At 40.9% G+C, this 22,087-nt stretch overlaps 1 protein-coding gene across 8 annotated transcripts in view; it reads left to right on the top strand.

The window, feature by feature from the left end:
- Positions 1–22,087, top strand: part of AFF2 (ALF transcription elongation factor 2) — a 352,651-nt gene that overhangs the window by 108,915 nt on the left and 221,649 nt on the right. For all 8 annotated transcript variants that reach the window (XM_040083762.2, XM_040083755.2, XM_040083759.2 and 5 more), the window contains exons 2-3: positions 1,899–2,019; positions 8,743–9,633. In XM_040083762.2, the coding sequence (XP_039939696.1) occupies positions 8,803–9,633 (831 nt within the window). In that variant the 5' untranslated portion in view covers positions 1,899–2,019; positions 8,743–8,802. The remainder of the gene's footprint in view (positions 1–1,898; positions 2,020–8,742; positions 9,634–22,087) is intronic.

Consider the following 22,087-nt stretch of genomic DNA (forward strand, 5'->3'; position numbering starts at 1 on the left):
AACAGTACTACACCTTCTGCAAAAATACAGCATTGATTATAACAGTGTTCTGGAGCTTGCTCTTGGTATTAGTGCATCAGGAGGTGTTATAAACAATTAAATTAAATACAACAAAACATGGCTCTAATTTGTAGAAGGAAAATGCGGATGGAAATCATTCAGCTCAGCCTATGTAGGTGGCTTTGCATTCAGTTTACAAGCCATAATCAAGCCTTATTCAAGCCAAGTCTGAGTGGTCTTGAATTGCTTAAACTGATTATTAATTCATATTTTTTATTTAGAAATCAGATTGTGGCATGTCTTTCTTTCTTTTTCTTTCCTTGCCTGTACAAAAACAAGTGTATAAGTAAGGCATCAGGCAACAGACATATGCTTCCCTGTGCTCTCCACAGGGCTTGCAGGTTCAAACACAACCTGCCTGAATCATAAGAACTTTAATTGAGTAGATAAAGAGGTCCTCATAATTATAAACTGCAGTAGGTATAACAAGAGGCTAAATACATAGCTGTGGTTTTAATTAGCTGGTGCTTCAAATTAGTAATTGTGGTTTCACTCAGAAATCAGTGACTTTATACACTGTTAAAGCCTCATCACTGTGCAGTTCATTCCTCATTATATCTCTCGGTGTGAAGCTTTCAATACAACATCATGCTGAGCTAAAAAGGCAAAAGTTGTAGATATTTGGTTATCTTCCAAGTGCAGCGGAGCTCTGTGGAGATTTAATTCATTCTCGGCAGAGACAGGAGAATTAACTGTTCTTTGTTACAGCTGGAATTTGTGTGTTTGTGTGTAAGCATCTGTACACGCGGGCTGTGTGTGCATGTGTGCACCAGGGTCTACCTGGGAGATTGTGCTTGCTGCAGATAACATCGGGCTGTGCACAGAATCTGCTGTTCAAATTGTCATCTGGAATTCGGGAGCTAATTGACTGACACAAAGCAGAGCCAAAAAGCCTGGTAACAAATCAAATGCGGGCTGAAAGCACAGAAGTGTCCCTTGATGCTTGTTGCATGAGAGGTTGTCAGTGCAAGTTGAAGTAGGCATCTTTCCCTTTCCTCTTTCCTTTGCTATTTCCCCCCTCTTCTTGAGGGTTTTAATTATATCCCTTCCCTCAGAGGAGCAGGAGGTAGTTTGCAGAGCCAAGAGACCAAAGTACTTCAGTGTTATTGAGGGGAGAAGTGAAACGTGGTCTCTCAGCCTGTCATCGAGGTGGCAGGTGCACAAAGCGAGCTGACACACAGATAAGTGCCACTCACCATTGCTACACCCAGGTGCTAGATCCTTTCCTGTGTTTGCATGGAGAATTGCCTGATACTGGGATCAGCCATCCTAAAATCTCTTCCAGCAGCCTGCTCCTACAAAACACTTCTTAACCCCTCCTTGACATCTCCAATGAAGCCATACATAAATTTTAACAGGAAGTGGGACGGAATTAGGTGGTCTAAATCACACGAGGCTCAGCTGCAGCCTTGGGATGGATGTTTGGCGTAATGGATTTGTAGATGTTGCTGTGCTTCCTTGCCTTCACACTTGCTTTCCCTGCACAAGCCCGTTCTTTGTGGGCACACGTGTGTGTAGATGCACATGTGTTTACAGTACAAGGATGTCAAAATGTATTTTATTCTTCTGCACAATGCTCTGTTAATTCGTAAACAATATTTTCATTGTTTCGTTGAAACACTTTCCATTTTAGAATTGCACTGACTGCACTACTGCCCAATTTTGCGTAGCTTTACGATTCCAGATTTAAATTTGGGAAAATGATTCGGGGGCTGTTTCTTCCAGAATTGTCCTCAGGAGTTGCATTGTTTCTGATGTTTTGTTGCTATTACTGCTAGTAAGAAACATGTAACAAAATCGGGGGAAAATAATGTGTTGTCATTTTTGTCTTTCTCCAGTCACTATGAGCAAGACCGGAGTGCACTTAAGAGGAAGGAATGGGAGAGAAGAAACCAGGAGGTCCAGCAGGATGAAGATCTCTTTGCTTCAGGTTTTAACCTCTTTGGGGAACCCTACAAGGTAAGTTACATTGTTACATTTTGCATTTTTAGAATGTCTTACGCAAATATAAATAAAGCTTCTCATCACCTGTAAGAAACGGAAGTTATTGCATCCACTTTGGTACTTACACTCTTGAATATGCTGATTATCCAAATCAGGACATGGCAGCAGAGCAAACTGAATGTGCTGCCCAGGTTGCACTGGCAGAATCAGGAGTTTTGGTCACAGTCCAGTTCAAGATTTCTTCCTCTTACCACACAGCAAAGTCCTGCAGTACCGGTATGTGCAGCTGGTATTTCTACAAGTGGGTTTGTACCTACAAAACTACCACTAAGTTCTTAAATTTTTAGGAAGAAAATATATCCGAGAGTTGTTAAAACCAATGTCCACTCTATAAATAATCACAGAATCACTAGGTTGGAAGAGATCTTCAAGACAATCCAGTCCAACCCAGCCCTAACACCTCAACTAAACCGCGGCACCCAGTGCCACATCCAGTCTTTTTTTAAACACATCCAGGGGTGGCGACTCCACCACCTCCCCTGGCAGACCATTCCAGCACTTTATTACTCTTTTCATGAGCCCATAATCTTTTTTCTGCAATCATAACCATCCAAAGGAGTCTTTTGGGAGACTGAATCTTTGGGGAGCATAACAAGGGTATGAAAGGAACTTTTGTTACAAGTTTTATTCTCTCTGAGGAGCTTTGCTGCCTGAGATTTTCATCACCAAGGGATGTCCCCCTTTATGATTTCTGCTGCTTTGATTTTCAGTGAGACATTCCCTAAAGAATTCATCAGAATGTCAATTTCCATATCTCTTTCTCCTCCCAATCAGTGACATCCATTGAAGGGCCACCACTTCATCTCTCCCTTTTACATTGTTAGCAGCTGTAAGGGAGGATGAGGGCTCTTTGAAAATCACCCAAAAAGGAGGAGAAAAGGCTGCCATTATTATCAAATGGTGTCTAATAATTATAGACCACAGAAGGGTGATGGATGCACTCCTGGCTGTACTTTGGTTCAGGCTGGCTGAGGAGCAGCAGGCCTTTCTTCCTTGGCATCAACTTGCCAGCTGGAAAGCCCCTGGCTCGTGTTCAGGGGAGTGAAGGTGTCTCAACAAATATTTCAAAAGGTGGTTCTGAAACCCTGAAGTGGAAGATAACCAAAGCACAGAACAAGATACCAGAGCTGAAGTGAAGACACCTCTCTTGTCTTTTCCATTGATGGGCAGCCAGCTGCTTTCCCCTGTAAATATTGCCACCAGGATGAGCCCAGTTTGATCTCTCCCCAAAGTGCAGCTGCACTGCACCCCAGGTGACCCTCAGGGGTAAAGATTCCTTCCTTACCTGAGGCTGAGAGGTCCCTTACCCATGACAGATTTGTTGAAATCAGCCTATGGAGCATTACTAGTCCACGTAGCTGCTCAATATTATTGTAAATATTGCATGGATAATTCCATCAAGCTAATGTAAGTGGTCATCTGGATTTCAGGAGGCAGACCAGGATGCAAAACACTGCAAAATTTTCTGGCAAGAACTAGAATCCTACACCCCCAATATCTATTGTATGTATAATAAGAGTGACAATATCTGATTTTAGATCTATTTAGTGTGTGTGTATTTGCACCAGGCATACACAGAGCATGTGGTTTCTTTTCAAAAACTGAATGAGTGAAAAGCCAAAAATTACCCTGGTGGTCTTTCTGGGCTATCTATCTATCTATCTATCTATTTATTTATTTTTTAGTTGCTTTTCACCTACTTGGCAGAGAAGTTTGTACACTATGTGTGAATAAGCAAAATATAATACAATACTGCCCTGAAAAAACATTATAATTATAAATTTTGAAACATAAAAATTGAGAGGAAATTGCATGTAAAAGGAGTTAAATGCTTAGTAACTAAATCAGTCTTAAATCTGAAACAACAGATAGAGGCAAAACTAAATTGGAAAGCTAGGTCTTGCCTTTGCTTTACACTAGGAGAAAAAAAAGGGATAAAGTGGAGATCACTGTTTCCTTTTTAAGTTCTGCAGTGCTAAAACCCAGCCACAGTAGAGTTTCCTAGGCACTAATAAAAGCCGAATCTAACTCTTAGTGGATATGTAGTGACTTTTATTCTTAAGTAAGTGCAAAATTAAATTCAGAGGGTTTTGTTTGCATTTATTCTAAAACAAAATGAAGAGACCCTGACGTGAGAACAAATATCCTGCACGTGCAGTTTGGATTCCTTCTCTATTTTGAGACGACCAGATGTTTCTGTGTTCATGAGACTCAAGGCCTTGGTGCACACGAGAAGCTGCACATGTCTCTTCTGGTCACACTCAGTGGGAGCAGGGGGAGATAAAGCAGTGCCCAGCAAAGTGTTGTGGATGGGCACATCCTCTCTGGGCTGGCTCTGCTGCTGAGCATCAGCACAGCTGGGACATTTCTGAGAGATCTGGGGGTGGGAGCTAACATGGGCACCACAGTGACAAAGAGAAGTGGGAGCAGCAGGTCACAGGAAACATGAAGCAACATGAAACATCTCTTTTTCTTTCTCTTATTGCCAGACCTAATGTCCTTCCTTGTTTATCATTCCTTCCTCGTTTGCTTCAGCGGTATCCAGAGCAGAGACTGTCAGGGTAGGGCATACCACCACTGCTGTTTGTGAAGTTTTAAAGACTGAACAACTGGCAGCTGTTTTAAGGCTGCACTAAGAAATTGAGAGATATTAAAAGTTGCACAGAGAAAGGAGCTCAGATTTTCTCTTGGAGCCTGCTGCCATTGTGTGTCATGAGATGTGTGGAGCATCTGCCTTCATCTCTCATCTCTCTGCTCTAGCTGTTACAGCCTCTTTCTTTCCCTCTGTCAGATAAAACGTAGGTGTTCGTTATAGTTTTGGACAAATGCGTGTTTCTACATTGATTCTTTGTCGTTTATGTATGTGTGCACTTAGATGAAAAGAGATACATATTTCCGTGGGCGTATAAAATACGTTTTTCCATGCTTTTTAAATGATACATGTCCCCTTTTGAAGCTCCACTGCCTCATGTAGGCAAACAACACCTTTGACAACGTGGTGAACATCCAGCAATATTTTGGGAAGGTCAGGCAGTTAGGGTTGTGTGGCTCTTTAATGCAAGTGGGTTTCAGGTCCTGCCTCCAAACCCTGGTGCAAGCTGCTCATGCCTGATTTTGCAGAAGGGATCAGAGAAGGACCTGCAGTGTAGCAGCCACAGACATTTGAAAAAGCAATGTCAGAGTTTTCCTGAGAGGAGCTGTAATTTTACTGCTGAATTGTTGATACCTTTTCGTGTTTTGAATCACTCAGAGATGAGTATTTTAAAAGAAAACAGTAGGAGTATTTTTGTTACTTTTCAAAGGAATTGCCTCAGAAGAGTTCAGCGTGAGAAAGAGAACCCAATGGGCAGCATTTCCATTGAATCATTTATCTTTTTCACGTAAAGCCCCTCCATGCTTTTCAAGCTCAGCATAAAAAAAAAAGATCTCAGCTTCTAATCTTTGGAGGTTAGTTTAACTATGAGGCGTAAGGAAGTGAATGAATTGTGAAACCTCAAGTTTCACACAAATTTTCACAAAACGCTGGTAAATGTGGCCTATAAGTTTGAGCACATTAGTTCTTTTCTTTGTAAAACTATAATGCAATAGCCAGCGAGCAAATCAGTCTTCCAGTAGGATTCTATTACAGATAGCTTTTGAAAGAAATAGAAGCAAATGCAGGAAGATGTACATTTCCTAAATTAACAGAAGCCTAGAATGAGGGGGAATGCTGCTAGCCATGAGTCATAAACCAGGCATATAATTTATGCCTTGGAATGCTCAAAATGCAGCATTTCCTTGATAGCAACAAAATTGTGATGCAGCATGCTGTTCAAAAAATAAGATGTACAGAGGTTTTCTCCAAGAAATCAGCCAATTATCCAGCATATGAGGGTAGAAATTGTCCCCAGTCTGGAAGTAACAAAGAGCAAGCAGAAATTATGACTGGATTTTGTTTTTCTCTTGCTGCTATCTGGGCTTGTCAAGAATCCCGTGCTTTTTGTGAGAGCCCTGTATCGGTTGTGGAAATAAAGTAAAAACATGAATGTTGTGCCTGATGTCTTAAATGCAGATAGAACAGTGCGCTACATTCCTGAGCTTGTTCAGATTGTGATGTGATGCCCAAGTCTGATCTTAGTTGTGTGTGCTCTAATTTTATTTAAGTGTGAGCCAAATTACCATTAATAATGGTTTTTTGCATTGCAGTCTCGTCCAAAGGCCACTGAAGAGAGTAATTATCCTTCCACTGACTTCAGTAACCATTGGATATGAGCTTTAGTGTACTTAAAATACACTGAGGATGTTTAAAACAATTTAATCTCCATGGTTTTCAGTAAATATATTTTTATTAACATTCCCTGTAAAAGGCTATGAATAATAATAATAATACCTAACATTTATACAATGTCTTTTATCCCCAGGACGTGAGCATTAGGCATAAAATAGAGTTAATATCAAGCAAAGTTATGTTTATCATCATGTGACATGTAAAAGAAAATACATGGAAAGAATTAGTACCTCCAGCATAAAATTACTGAAAAGATCTACTTTCAAGTTGAAGCATTTTCTCTGTGAGGATCTAGACAAGAGCCATTTAGTGTGCTGGGATGTTGAAGTGTTACACTCACAGTACCTTGTCAGTACCTTTTTTTTATTATTATTTTTTTAACCTGTCCTTTCTGGAAAGTCAGCTCAATGCTCCCTGGAAGTGTAGCTGAACCACAGAGGTGAAGGTTGGTGCTCAGGCTTTTTTTTTTGACAATGTTATTTCCCATGTTCTGTCCCAAAAGGAGTTAAAGTGTTTGGGCAAGGAGGAAACAGAACAAGTATGTAAGTGTTTAGACTTCCAATCATAATTCCTGCTGGGCCCTTAAGCACAATGGAATCTCCTTGTTTTAAATTTGGGGGTTGAACAGAGAAAGCCTGGTTTTGGCTGCTGCCCAAACAGCTCATTGTGCAGCTCACTTGAAGGAGACTGCTCTTACACAAAGAGCTTATTCTTGGCTTAGCTAGAAGATCATTTTTGCCACTAAAATGACCAACCTAGGGACTCAGTTAGTGAATTAAAGTGATTCGTGGTTCTCCACAACTGGGATTATTAACTCTGTCAGTTAGGAGCACTGGCAAAATGTGTAGAGACGGGAACAACGTTGAACAGTTAATTTTTAAATCACTGCCTCAGTGCAGTGCTAATATATGTTACAATCCCCGAGAATGAGCAAAAGGAAATTTGCATTTATTATCTTCTTTTTTTTAACATTTTTTTATGGCACATTCAGTACTCTTCTCATCCTCTGACTAGTTCAGCAGTGGCTAATAGAGGTAGATATTTCAGGAGAAATCCACGCATGAATGTTTTTCATCACTCAAACCCCTCTTTAATACTTGAGGAGAATGGGATCAGGGGCATAGTAGGATCCCTCACCAAAGAGCTGTGACACTCTCTAACCAAGCACTAGCTCCTAATGCTGATTTTCCCCATCTTTATGGCCTGGCCATTGGACTGTGGCACTACTTGTTTTATTGAGTGAAAAAAAACTCTCGAAAGAGAAGTAGAGTTGGCTGTATCATGACATAACTTTGTCATTTAATTCCAGACTGTAGAAGTGAGCCATCTGCTTGAACAGGAACTGTAGTTTGGCTTTGTTTTTATCCTTTGAGTCTTGAAAAAGCCATGAGCATGGGGAGTAAAGATGTTTTAGTTCTCTGCTGGTCACTTCAATGGAACAGAAAGGTCAGTAGGAAGGCTGCTGCTTTGCATCCCTGTAGGGTGAGTTAGAGCAGGAAGAGAGGGGAAATCAGCTGTGTATTAATTATAGCTTCCAGCTTATTTGTCCAGCTTTTTACAAGTGAAAGGGAAAAGGAAAGAAGAAATTTCATGCTTCAAAAGGAAAAGTATAATAGCAGTGAAACAAAGATGAGTCAGTATTTATTTAATAATTACTGGAAATCAAAAAGAAGCAGGATTAAGAAATACAACCAGCCTGCAGACAGCGGAAGAATCCTGATGCTTAAGAATGTGGCAGTCATGTCTGTTTATGTTCTATGAGAAAATATTTTAGAATGATCTTTTAGTTGAACCTACCGTAGCACGTGGTAGAAGCTTTTTCTTCTCTGGATTCATATGGTAGATACTTCAGGTCAAACTGTACTTTCTATGAAAAAGCAATTGAAGTTAAACTGGAATGAAGAGTTTGATGCTATTACAGACTACCCAGCTTCTATTTATTGCAGGACTGTGGGTCAAGGGGCTGAGAGAGCAATAACACACTTATATCAACTGTGTGATTACAATTCAAATGCTCAGTAGCCAGTAATTGTGCGTTCGTGTTTTGCACGATGTGAAATGTACAAACCCGACGTCTCTGACATAAACCCAGCTTATTTTGCGCCTAACATCCATAACTGATGCAATTTAAACACTTCTCTGAGAGCATATTTAAGAAAATGGGAAGCAGTAGACAAGTGTTACTGATGCAAGCCTGTTTCAAGAGATTCTTTGAACACAGTTATTGATCGGTTTTTCTTACATAACATATGCAAAAAGTAATTGAAATTTAATTAAATGTCAGCATGACACCATTAAACAGCTAACATTTGCCATCTTCTAAGACAACTATTCTGAGCAGTAACTTGTAAATCAGGAATTTACTCACGCTTTCCTTCTTTTTTCTTTTTTTTTTTTTTTTAATATTTTAGACAAATAAAGGCGACGCCCTTGCAAACCGTGTCCAGAACACATTGGGAAATTATGATGAGATGAAGGATCTGTTAACCAACCACTCCAACCAGAGCCACCTTGTAGGAATCCCAAAGAATTCTGTCCCACAGACACCCATTGAAAAAAATGAGCAGAGCTTTTTCCCAGAACCGAGGAACAGGATGATCCCATCTCATCAGATCAGCGGCAACTCATCAACATCGATGCCTCCTCCTTCTTCATTGTCATCCAATCCTACTTTGCTGCACGGCCACCAGAGCAGCAGGAAGTCAAGGACAGACTGGTCACGCAGTGGTCACAACTCCAGTGGGGCCCAGCCAAGCCAATCCAGTGGTCAGCAGAGTCGGACAAAGCACAGCTCTTCTCATGACCAGTCCCAGGGCAGGTATGAAGATCTCTATAACTGCCAGAGCGAGCAGCATAAAAGTGGGGGAACTGAGGAGGCAAACGCTATGGCAGCATCTTCTCATTCGAGGAGGCACGCTCACGCAAAGCCAGCGCCCGGAGAGCACGCTTACAAAGAGAACAGTCACTCGAAGTCACCCACAGAGCCTGAGTTCGTGGGCCATGGTCCTGGATCTCCGCTTCCTTCCACTTCTTTGTTAACTGCGAACAATGGTCTCTCGACTCAGAATTTCCCACCAGGACTCCACTGTAAAAACAGCATGGTCCAGCAAAAGCCTACGGCTTATGTCAGGCCCATGGACGGCCAGGACCAGGTACCCAATGACTCACCTGAACTGAAACCCCCGGTAGAAATTGAGAGTGGATATGGAAATCAGTCCTTTGGAACGCTGCTGGAAGGAAAAGTGAACACGCCTAGTTCGAAGAACAAAGTACCAAAGCTCAACATTCCTCCTGTTAGTGAAGTAAGTGGTTTAAAATAACTTCTCTCTGGTACTGCTTGAGTATTACATTCACTAAATATTTTTTCCTCCGGAAATATGCAGTTGCATTTACTGGAATTACAGCGTAAAACATTATTTTTCCTAGAATGTGCAGCTTGTTGTGATAGTCCCAGTAGCAATATTTAATGTAGTTTTTAAAACACAGTTTGGAATACTATTTGGAATACAATTTCTTGTTTATGATTAATATTAAAAGGCTAGGTCTCTGTTGGGTGTAATATATGTATACCAGCTATACCAGTTCTGGACAGGGAACTCTAATATCTCAGTTCATCTGCAATTTTCACTCTTGAATTTTCAGTTAGTAGGTAGTTTGATAGACAGATTGCTGTTTCAAACTCTAAGGAAAAATGGCAGTGTTCACATTTCCGTGGTACTAAACAGTCCTGCCAGTAGGGAGTTTATTTGCAGAGTTTGCTAAATTCCATTTTTTCTTTTTATTGGAATTAATGTGACTTAAGTTGTGAATAATGCTTATGAAAATGTGTCCCATTGAAGCTTTTATGCATTTTGAAGAGCTCTTAATACCGGGCTTCAGTCCCAAACTCTGCAACCAACAGTTTAAGCTGTTGAATTTTGTATTGCTGGTCAGAACAGTAGTCCTGTGAGGAACATTTTAGTTGGTTCATATTCGTGTCCATTCCAAGCACAAATGTATAATGAGGATACGGATTGAGCTATTTATAGTCTGTATATTTTTTTTTCTCCCAGTCTGAGTTTTTCTAAACCAGTAACCTTTGGAAGGTAGGTGTACAGTGTACATATAAGCAGAATTGCAAGATGGGTTTTACATAGCTTTCTGTTTTCCCAAAAGTATTTCCCTGCTTGGTAATATTTTTATCCTAGGAATGAGCAGTGATGCATTCTTAAACCACTTTATTGCAAAAGGTCAGCTTTTTCTATTGGAATGATTGTTTCAAGCCAATAATTTGTTTGACTATTTAAAAACTTGATGTTATTTATTAACATTCCAGGCAGCAACAAAGACTGATGTGTTTTGCAGCAGAGCTTGGAATAATTTTCTGGGAACTGCATCTGAAAACAGTAAAAGGCCTATTTATATCAAGTGGAAGCTGAGGGTTGCTTGCAGATGGCGTTTTATTAGAAAATGTATTTGTTAATAAACGTAGCTTTCTGCAAGATTACTTTACAGATGTTTCTGTTTATTTTTACCTTGGGTTAAAAATCTGCTGGTGTAGATGACTCCAGAGTCTGCTGTGATTTGTCGCTAGCATTGTTTGGCAAGTAAATAATTGCATGCAAAGGAAATAATGATGTTGCAGAAGCAGATACTTTTTCTTGCTCCTGCCATCTATGAGTCAATAGAAGCACTTTAAAGTGCAGCATTAATGAGAAGTATTTTTGGAAATAAAATCTACCTTTTGCAATTAGTGTCAACTATTAAGAATGCATTTTTAATTTCTTTACTTTTTGAGTGGAATCCTGGCACTGTGAAATCGATTGAGTTGTTAACAGTGTTTTTTGGGTGCAGAATTTCACCCACATTCTTCTTGCATAGCTCTGGGAACCTCTGATGTGAACTGTTGTTTTTGGAAACATTCCTAGTTGCAAGGATGAAAAATTGCATTATGGATTGTTGCTACTTTGGTTTATATCCTGTGTAGTGAAAAGCATAGGTGTATAAATTATTTCATGTATGTTCAGATAAATGGTAAAATCTAGGAAATTTAGAAATGAAAGTAGGCAATGATCTTAAAGCAGTCGGCATTTTGAGTAAGTTGAGGAGGGAAGGAAAACCCAAAGCTGTGACAGAATAACTTTTCTTTCTGAGACAGAACACAGGACAATAGCCAGACTGATGGATCTTTTAGAGGCAAATCTCCTCCTGAGTTTGGAGGCATGGATTTTTTTTTTGCCTGTGTCAGGACTGTGAACTTTGGCCCTCTGTGTTTTTCCACAGATGTGTATCCTGAACTTGATTTAGCTTGCGTTCAGCTATAAAACTCCTTCCAATCCAACATTATAGATAACTGGTTTAGTTTAAGCTTAATCAGAACTGACAGTGCACACCTGTGAAACCCATAACCTTTTCAGAATGACTGCAGAGAGTGGCTCTGTTGTAATCTTTATACAATTGATGTGGAGCCTTACGATCCTTTGGTGGTGCTTATCAATTTATGAACCTTCCCAAGCCACCTCGAGCTGTAGTGATCTGCTTGAAACAATTTTGTTCCTACTCCACAGGTTTCCATCTTAACACTGTTCCAGGTGATCTTCTTCAAGCTAGCAATAGGAGAGTTATTGTTTTGGGACTTTTTTCCATCATTTGCTCTGTGGTTTTCCTGTATATCTGAGTCCATTTTTTTTCAAGTTACTGAGTGCATGCAGACAGAATGCACACCAGAAGGTTTTTAGTGATTCTCTTGAACTTTTGCTTGCTCTTAAGATGAGGAATTCTGTAAAGAAATAAAATTCTTAGGTGATGGTCTTGCAGTAATGGCACCCATTAGGGCATACAGTGTTGGAAAAGAAAAAATCTGTTCTTGCTGTCTTACAGAGAGAGGGGGGAATAAGTAACCAAATATTTGAACAAGCAGATTTAAAAGAAGTGCTCAGACTGATGTGGAAATATGGTGTCATTTATCATGGCTTAATGGAATAAGATGTTGAGTGCCCTGGAAGCGTTCTGCCATGTGTAAGGAAGTGATCAATTTTATAACATAATTTGTGTCACTCGAGGTGTTGCTCTAAGAATCTTTGCTCATTTGCTGGGCCCAATTCTGCCATCAGGGATGCCCATCCATCTTTCAGCTCCTGTGGAGCAGACAGCATTGTTAATGCCTCGCTGCTGGCGCGTCTCCGGGACCGTGGGTTTGCGATTTCCAAGGTCATAGAGATTCACAGCGAGTTCACACAGACTCACAGCTTGGGTCAGGAGGTGGAGTTAGCAGCTCTTTATGCACCTGTGGACTGATGCTTGGCTCTGAGTGGGTGCTGCTGTGTGATTTCCAGGCTTTGGCTCACCCACACAGAGCTAGTTCAGCTCTGACTGCACCACGAGTGGCCATTTCTGGTAGAGAAATAGAAGTAGCAGAGCCTCTGTAAACTTTTACTTACGTCATGGAAGGGTTTCTTTGTGCTTTTGTGATCCTCTTTTGGATCACAAAATCTTGTTGATTTCTTTTACCTTTTTGCTCCGGTTTTCATATCAGTACTGTTTTCTAAAGCTGAAAGTAAAACATTTTATGGTTTGGCGCCTTGAGCAAAACCCAATGTAACCTGTAGGGCCCAGAGGGTTCAGAAGTTGTGGAGCAGAGCTTCATGAACTGGGAAGCCATGGGGCCATCACGTGAGATCCTGGGGCACATGCAGAAATCCACCAGATCTCGTGACATAGTCGCTAGCAATGGCCTTTGGAGATAAAACTGGGACAGAAAATGATGGAAAGCCTCCACCTGTAAACGCTATTTCCTGTTCCTCTCCTATTAACTCTGATCTCTTTAGTATGTATTTACATGCTATATGTATTTATATACACGTATATATTAATTCTGAGCTTGCATTTAACATTTGATAAATTGTAGCGAGCCAGGAATATTGCAAAGTGCTTTTGTATTATGCAGAATTCCACCTACTTAAATCCTGTGATGGCAGATGATTGCTGCTTACCACTCAAAGAGAGCTGCATAGAGTGAAATCCCATACATTTCTGCAAAAAAGTAGATGTTAGAGACCACAATAGCAGCTGATCTTCTCTCTGCTGCTCTAAAATCCAGAATCATGATAGTTGTAGGTATATTTAAACCTCTAGGAATCAGATGCTTACAAATTATTTCAGATTGACTAACGCAGCAGGTGACAGCTGAAAGCAAGCCTGTACTTTGAGATTGGGCTCAAGCACAAATTACTGAGAGCACGGAGGAAAGCAGAGGGTTTTAAGGTCTGTGGGAACATCAGAAGCTGCATTCCTGGAAAACCTTATGCCCAGTTGCCCAGAACAATGCATCGATTTCCAATAAATGTTTAGGGTTGGGGAATCAAGAGCAATTGAGATAATTTTTGATTCTCAAGGCAGAGTTTTTAAATTTCACTACAGAACTGGCTTCATATTCCCGCAAAGCAGCAAATGCTCATGTACGAAATTTTCCCCGAAAATACAAAGCTAGGAACAAATCCAAAAGGCCTACGACATCTATGTCACCACCCACTTAAGGAATAAAAAATGGAGAACTTCTATTTTCACTTTACTTCTAGGAAAATATTTTGACGGGTTCAGTATACTGCAAAGTGATAAGCTTCTGTTACGTGTTTCAAATCATTCTGTTATCGCTGCATGTATTGATTTGCTTGGTGCTTTCTGTGCTAGCTATAAAAAAGGCTGTTCTCCTTCTGCATTAAAGAGCAAGAAAAATTGACAGGTAGATAACCATATTGATTGAACCTAAATAGTAAATGCAAGAGGCTTATATATGACTTATAAAACTCTCTATAGGAACCAAAGCCAGCATAATAACTTCTTTTTTTTTTTTTTAATTTAATAGAAGGTAGATGCCTTTAACCAGCCCCACCCCTTTTTGATATACATGCTACTCTAGTTGCCAACTGTAGTGTATTACCGTCGTTCTGGGCAAATCACTTTTTTTCAAATGCCAGCTTCAGCTGTCCCCCCCCCCCGACTTTGAGCTTGGAAGAAGAATGGACTGAATCACGCATTAAGATGAAATCCCTTTGCTTGGTTCGTATTTCAAAAGTCTGAGGACAAAAACAAACCCAAAGACCAGTACTTCTTGCAGTATTAGAGGTTGCGGCCGTATGTTTTTAATTTGTAAATGCTGTGAGAAGTAATGTTCTTATGATACTCCTAAATGAAGACCATATGACAGCACTCGACTGAAGACCTCTTATTGTGGCCTTTCGAAGGCTACTGTCCAACAGCCTGGACAAAGGCTACCAGAGCTCTTCTGCAGGGACAGCAAGAGGACAGCTTGTCTATTTTAACTCAAACATAAATAAGCATATTTAGGGCCTGATTTTGAACCACTGTGACCAGTGTGAAGTCAGAACGGGGCACTTAAAGTCGCTTGAGTAAGTGTGGCTAGAAGAACTGACCGCGTGTGTTTGGTTTGGGGAGAGCAGGGTTAGGTTTCTTCTTTCCCATTGTTCATTTGTTAGTGGGTTTTTGTTTTCTAAGTTATTCCTTATTTTGACTCGCTGTGAGGAAGCAAAAAAGTCTGAGTGGATTTGGAGTTAACTGTGGGAAGAGTCAGACCTGTGGTGTCTTGAACAGTGATTTATGGTTTTTTTAAACCTTTTTGAAATTCCCAGTGCCAGAGTAATTGCTTGTCTCATTTGGTGTCTTATGAAATGTCACAAAGTAAAATGACCTCAAAGGCTTTGGGGAGAGCAATAGAAGAATTTGTTTGGCTTGAGCAAAGATGTGAAGGCATTATTCAAAGGCTGCAGGGGGACTGTAGGGTGTATTCATAACTTTGACAATAAATTTGGTGTATGACTATGAAACAATCACTCTTTTTAAGGAAAATATCCCAAGCTGTGTAAAACCAGCATTAAGTGTTATGTTATCTAAATGTTGACTGCTAAAGGACCTTTTGAATAATAGCCAGGAGTTGGTAGAGCTAATTTTTCAGCACCTTGTATCCGTCAATCTGGCATGCAAATGCATAAGGAGGGATGTTCTTGGATCTTAGTATCAGTAGTCCGCTTAGTTGTCATCTATCAAGGGCATTCTTTTAGGATCAGCCTAGCAGGTGGAACAAAGTTGAAGCCTTTGCACTATTTTTTAATACTCTTCTGGAACGTAGCCTGCTTTAATAAAAAATATTCTCTCTGAGCGGGGAAATAAACAACACTCGTGTAAGAAAAGATGGGAAAAAGCCATTTTCACGTACTTGAACGTTTCAAGATGTGTGTTGAATAGCATGCATGCTTCTTTCTGAGAGCAGGTTGGGCAAATATTCAGGTAACAACATTTGGCCTTCTCTACTTCTCTCTTCTACAATGAATAGCCATTTTTAAACTTTACCATCAGCTATGTTAAATTTTATTTTAGCTGATGCATCCTCTAAAGCTGCAGCTAATTTAAAAAAAGAAAAACAAAACCAAAAAACCTACCTACACTGCTCATTCCTGTCACAACTTTCAGATATTTTTTTCCCCACAACCCTTGTTCTTTGTAGAGAAACGAGGGTTTTAAATAGTCCAAGAAGGCAGAAATCATGTTTTTTCAAGAGCAGGCAGGAGAGAGTGCCCACATTTCTGCATGGGCAGTGACAGCTGCTGTGAATCATCACTGGGACTGAACCTGGGGCTTTTCTGGACAGCCTTTGCTTCTTGAACAACAGCAGGGACTCTCCCTAGAAGCTACAATTTACTTTCTCCCAGTGCCTCTCATTTACTGAATGTGATTAAAACATTGCATACGGCGCACACCTGTTAAATATGTAAAAAGAAGCATAAAGAAAATCAGGGGGTGTATGTGCAGTCTCGGAGAAGAAAGCTTTAATCCTGATGAAAACTGCAGTCAAGTAGAAAATCAGGCTGTTGTACCTGGCATAGATCAGCAAGGAACAACTGGAATGCTCCTTGGAAATGCCAGGAATCTGGACAGCTGAACGGTGCAGAATGTGACTGGGTATTGCAGACAGAGTAGAAATCAAACATGAAACACTTCAGATGTTACATGAGCAGTGGAGACAGAAATGCAGCTAGTGAAAGGTAAAGGAGGAGGGACAGCACCATCTATTAGAGGCTGAATGAAGATTTACAGGGAATGTTGCAAGAAATAAAATAAGACTCAGGGAAAGAATCAGAAGGAAAGGTTACTTAGACAACAGAGGTGAGGAGGACGTGATGGAGATGCAGGTGATGTGAAGGCACAGTGCACTCTGCTTTGGCTCCCAGTGGGACCATGCTGACCATGGGCAGTGGGTGTAAGCACAGCAAAACTCACCCACCATATGGGAAAGAGGAACTGCAGTGCTCAGGTGTGGTCTCCACCTTTCTGCTGGAGATCACAAGAACAGAAAGGTTTATCTGCTGTTAATCTGACCAGACTGCATGCCGTGGAAAGCTGGATTGGTGCTCGGGTCACTGACCCCTGGCCCCAGGCAGCCTCTCCTGCTCTGTCTCCTGCATTCTCCAGGTGTGAGGTGCTTACTCACAGCCACCCCTCGGGGTGTTTTCTGTCCTTTGGCTTGCTGACATGCAGAATTACACTCACATTTTAAACCGTTGAAGCAACACAACGTGAATCATATGTATAATGTACCTCCAGAATGTGAAAATCAGAGGAGGTCTTAGATGAGCATTTCTGCTGTTATGGCCAGAGCCACCCCACTGTAAGCTGTAGTCTCTGATTCAAGTATGGAAAAGCATTTAGGAGCTGCAAGTGAAAACATCATATGGGAATACTTTAATAAAAAAAAAAAAAAATCCACAGTGAAAGAAAGTTGAACATATAACTTGGCAATGCTCCGTGAACTGCAGATATAGGTTAAAGTTATTTAGTTGGCAGGCAATTGCTGGTGTATTAGCAATGTTGGGGAAAAAAAATCTAATTTCTGTATTTTGGCTTGTGCAGTAAAGAAATTCCTCCCACATAAATATGTTCATTTCACCTTCTGGGAAGTAAAGAAAGGAAACTGTAGCTGCAGTCTGTTATTTAATCTTCCTGAAATTAGCATTTGGTGCTCAGGAAGATTGAAAGATTTAATGCCAATGCCTTCCTCAAAAGAAAGAAATGACACACCACATATGCTTTAGCACTGGTTAGACTGTTAAATGAAATTAATCAAAATCCATGTTAAAATATTTCCATGTGTTAATTAGCAACAGTTTGGAACATTAAAATACATATTGGCTTGGGAATAAATTAGTGAAGAAATATCAGATTGAGTTTGTGGGTTTTTAACTGCAACATAATATAGTGTGTGTTTTAGAAAGGTAAATGTAAATACACTCCTGAAATGCTGTGGCAATGTGCATTTAAAAATTGGGCAATAAACCAATCTAAAACAGGCTTTTGTTATGGCAGAGTGATACCATTTCCCATTTTAAAAGAAACATTGGATTGTTCCCTCATATAATAAAATGAGAGAAAAACAGTTTAAAAATTCTAAGAGTTTCATCTCAGGCCAAAGGAAGTTTTTAAATCCCTCCTTTGAAAATCAGTGTGCTATAGGAACTACCAACACCAGGTCTCCTGTTGCGAGTAGAGGAATTCACTTCTGCCTTTCTCCTCCTGCTGGGTCATTGCAAAGTTTGTTTTCCATTCTCTCATACTGACCTTTAAGAGCAGCAGAATGCCATAAATTTAGGTAAGCATGTAAATGGAACAAACAGTATCCATACTATTTCATCAATGCAGACAAGGCAGGTAGAGGTACCTGTGGTAGCATTGTAGGTACCAAACTCCTAACTCAGGCCAGACTGTCCTTTTCTCTTCCTAGGGGAGGGAATGATTGTTCTTTTTCATGACAAAAGAGCACATAGAAGCCACTTCCAGGAGCTTTCTTGGAGTTGCATTTTCGGTTTGATCACCCACAATCGCATTAATGGGGATAATTTTGTGTACATTCAGTTCAGGAAAGTTAAGAAAGGTGGGTGGTGATTTTCATTTTTTCTATGGGTGCTGCTCACGTGGCTGTTTGTCCTGTAACACTGAGCTTAAAGAAAAGGTGTGGGGAGCTGAGGTAGGCAGAGGCAAGAGAAGTAGAGATTCAGTCACTTTCCGGGCTAATGAGCCTGGAAATTTTGCTTGGATTTGCAAAGATCTCTGAGAGAAATCAGTGATCATAGGTCTAAGCCTCAATCCCTGCTAATACTGCCAATTAATACTGCCAGCATAAACATATTTCAGTTGATACATGCTACTTTCCCTTGCACATGTCCTCAGAATAGTTTCCCATTGTTATATCCCCCAGATGTGTAAACTCGTTGGGTTGTATTTCACTGAACTGCAAGCTGTGATGCTTAAATCCACAAGACAAGCTGGCAGTTACTTCTGTTTGTAAATACCCAGGCATCCATTTATATTTGCCAATATTTGAAATATAAACATTGAGATAGTTCTTTCTTACATATGTTAAAAAACTAATACATACTTTGTAAACTTAAAAAATCGTGAGAATCCTCAGGTGGCTTGGGGGAGTCAGGATTTGGATTTTATTCCTTAGAGTTCATCCTGAATGAAAGTTTCCTTCACATCCTGGTCAGCAACCTTAACTCAGTTTAATCCTTTTTGATGTCAAGAAACCCAAACTTTCATGTCATCAGAGAACCTGAAGCTTCCCCCCAAAATACAATTGGTACTAGCATACGCTACTTACACTTGAGCATGGTTCATTTTGAACCTCTCTTTGCATCCAGGAGTAGCTTTCTGAAGCGGCTTCCTTGTGAAGTAAAACTTCACAGTTTATTTTGCATTGGAATAAAGAGAGATTGTAACATCTTTCCTTCCCGCCAACACATGCAGTTACACATTGACATGAAACATGGCACAAATTCAGCGAGGGAAATACTAAAAAAGGGTACTTTTAATTCCAAACAATTATCCCAGCAACCTCATCATCCGTTCCACAATCCTGTGATCACGAAGGTCGGCGTTTAACACGGGTTTATGGCGAGCACCACGCACTGTGGTCTCGTGGACCACAAATATTTGCAGATCCAAAGTCTGGAAATCGGGGATTTCGAGTTTTGCCAGTGTTTCTGAGAGCAAAACTTGACCATTAATGTTTCCTGATGTCTGAGGAGTGACAAAAAGCCAGTGAGGGGATATGCCTGTGCCAATGGTTGACGTTCTTTCACTGTCATAAATTATTTCTTCCCCTACCAGATAGAAAATGATTGGGCAGAGGGGAATGGAGGCAGGGCTGCGTTCACCAAGTTTCTGCACGCTGAATACAAAGAAGTACATTTAAATCCCACTACATTTTACATACAAGTGCTATTGCTTTTTCCCCCTCCGTGTAGTGATAAACTTGTTCTTGCCAGTTCCTTGACACATAAAATACCCAATTCACTGTGCTAAAGCTGAACAAAACAAACCAGGCTGAGAAGGAGACCTTTTTCTGTGGGGTATTGAGGTGATGGTAAAATACAGCCAGGCTAGACCTGTCCTGCCCTTTTGTGATGGTATTGCTGTGGGTACTCCCAACAATTCCACATGAGGACTAAGGCTTTCCAGTTTTGATGAGAAAAAGCAAAATTGGGCCATAAATGGTCAGCCTGAATTAAACTTACTTAGGACTGGAAGCAAGAGTAGGATGTCGAGAATTACTGCTCTTCAGAGGAGAAAAAAAAAATTTGCAAATGCTGTTTTCATAAACACATTTTATTAAGATGCAACTGCACCTGCATTTCATCAAGAAAATTGTTCGCTGCAGTTTTTTAATATACATTGATATATTGAATATATTTGATTTATTTTGGTAATAATGGGGTTTTTTCCTGCTTTTATTAGAATTCTGTAAGTCCCTAGTCCCAAGTATCAGATTTTGTGAGAGATGGCCTATTTACTTATAATTTTCATACTCCTTTTTCAGAGCCGGTGTTTTAGCTGTAATGAAGACTTCAGATAAGCAACCAGATTTCAGATGCTAAATGATTTAACTAAATCAGGAATATCACGTTACTATTGACTTTGCTTGGTTGCAAGAGCCCGGTGCTAGAAAGAAAAATACTGCCCTTCTGTTAGCATTTTAGTTTTTCTGAGGAGCACACTTTGGAAAGAAATCTGAGCTTCCCCAGTTGCTGGTTTTTTTGGTTGATTGAGGTGTGGTTTCTGAATACGTGAGGTTTTTTAGGTTGAAAGGAAAACAAGAGAAGCTCTGCAGGGTTGCCAATGCAGGGATGCTCAGGGGATGTCACTGGTGCCACACAGCCCCTTCTCTCTCCTTTCCCCCAAGACACACCCTGGGTTCTCTGGCTTCTTGGCACCAACTCCCCAGGCTGACTTCTGCTGAGCTCCACTTCTTACTAGTGGAGATGCAGCTTCATCCTCTGGCCCTGGGACAGGTAGTGAGGGACCTGGGATAACTGACCCGTCCTAGCAGTGGAGAAAAGGCACCTGACTTCCACAGCTTCCCTGCAGGAGCCACAGCCACCTGTATCAGCAGGGGATGGAGAAGTCCCTGCCTTCCCCTCACCGTGAGCTGCGCTCTCCAGCTCCTGGAGAAGGGAGAACTTCTGTCAGTGCTGGAGGCAGCTTTCATAGCTAAGCACCTTAAAAGGGAGCTGATCTCTTCAGCCAGGCATGGAAGATTTTCCATAACAAATCTTGGATGGGGTTTCGGAAATGGGTGCTCAGGACGATTCTCCGTGCTCTTGGCCGCTCCAGTGTCATTTTAGTTTCTGGGGCAAGGCAGGTCAGGACAGAGGGGAGCAGAGGCGTGAACAGAGAGAGGGATTTCCCCTTTCATTAACCACAAAAAATAACGTTTGTTCAAGAACAAAGAGCTGAAATAAGACAAGCAGCTCTGCTGCTGAAGACAAGGCTGTTTGTGTTGAATACACAGGAAATACTGCTCCCAGCTGAGCCACTGTGAGGACTGTCCTTTAACAGAGCCACTGTGAGGACTGTCCTTTAACAGAGCCACTGTAAGGACTGTCCTTTAACAGAGCCGATTTTACCTGGGATCCTGGCTGTGGGAAGCCCTTGTATTTCATTTGTTTTCATTAGCTGACATGGGGCAGTGCATGGGGAGGAGGGATGTGATTGTGGGCACCTGTTTCTTCAAAGTGCTGGAAGTAAAATGGACTTCTGCCCTGTATTAACTTGACCTCTTGTGGACTTCATAGATGATAGTTTTTCTGGCAGTGATTTCACCAAGTCGTGTTCTCCGTGTTTGTGCACATGCACAGATCCAAAATTTTAGATCAGCAGTAGATAGGTGAGCACTTAGATGTACATCCATGCTCACAGAGGCTGGAAAGGCTTTTCCTGGTACACTGCTGTGGTTTCACAATAGATCACACGTGATAAAAATGGGAAGGAATTACAGATTTTGTGGTCTCCTGTGACATGGAGCTACATGGAGATCTTCACTGCATCTGGTTTCTGGTTTTTGGCCCTGAATAGACGAATATCACAGGTCGTAACAATTGTCATTTCTGGTCCTTGCACCAAAAATTAGACCCAAGGGAACCAGTTTTCAGCTGAATGTTTTCTGTTTTGTTCAGTGCTGAAATTTTCTGGCCTTGCTGTCTGTCTGTCTCTTACTGAGTGGGTTCATGCAGTTATTTCTTAAATTCTGCTTTGTTCCCACAACTGCCTTCCTGCTTAATCCCTTTCCAAACAAAGCAAGATCCACTGTGCCCACAGTGTTGATGTCTCATGACTCTTGGGACTCGCTGTTTCCCCTCTTGTATCCCATCAGATGCAGATAGCTGTGGTGTTGTGACAGCAGCACACCGTGTACTCTGTTGTCACTGA

The sequence above is a fragment of the Hirundo rustica genome, chromosome 21 (genome assembly GCF_015227805.2).
Source record: "Hirundo rustica isolate bHirRus1 chromosome 21, bHirRus1.pri.v3, whole genome shotgun sequence".
NCBI classification, from domain to species: Eukaryota; Metazoa; Chordata; class Aves; order Passeriformes; family Hirundinidae; genus Hirundo; species Hirundo rustica.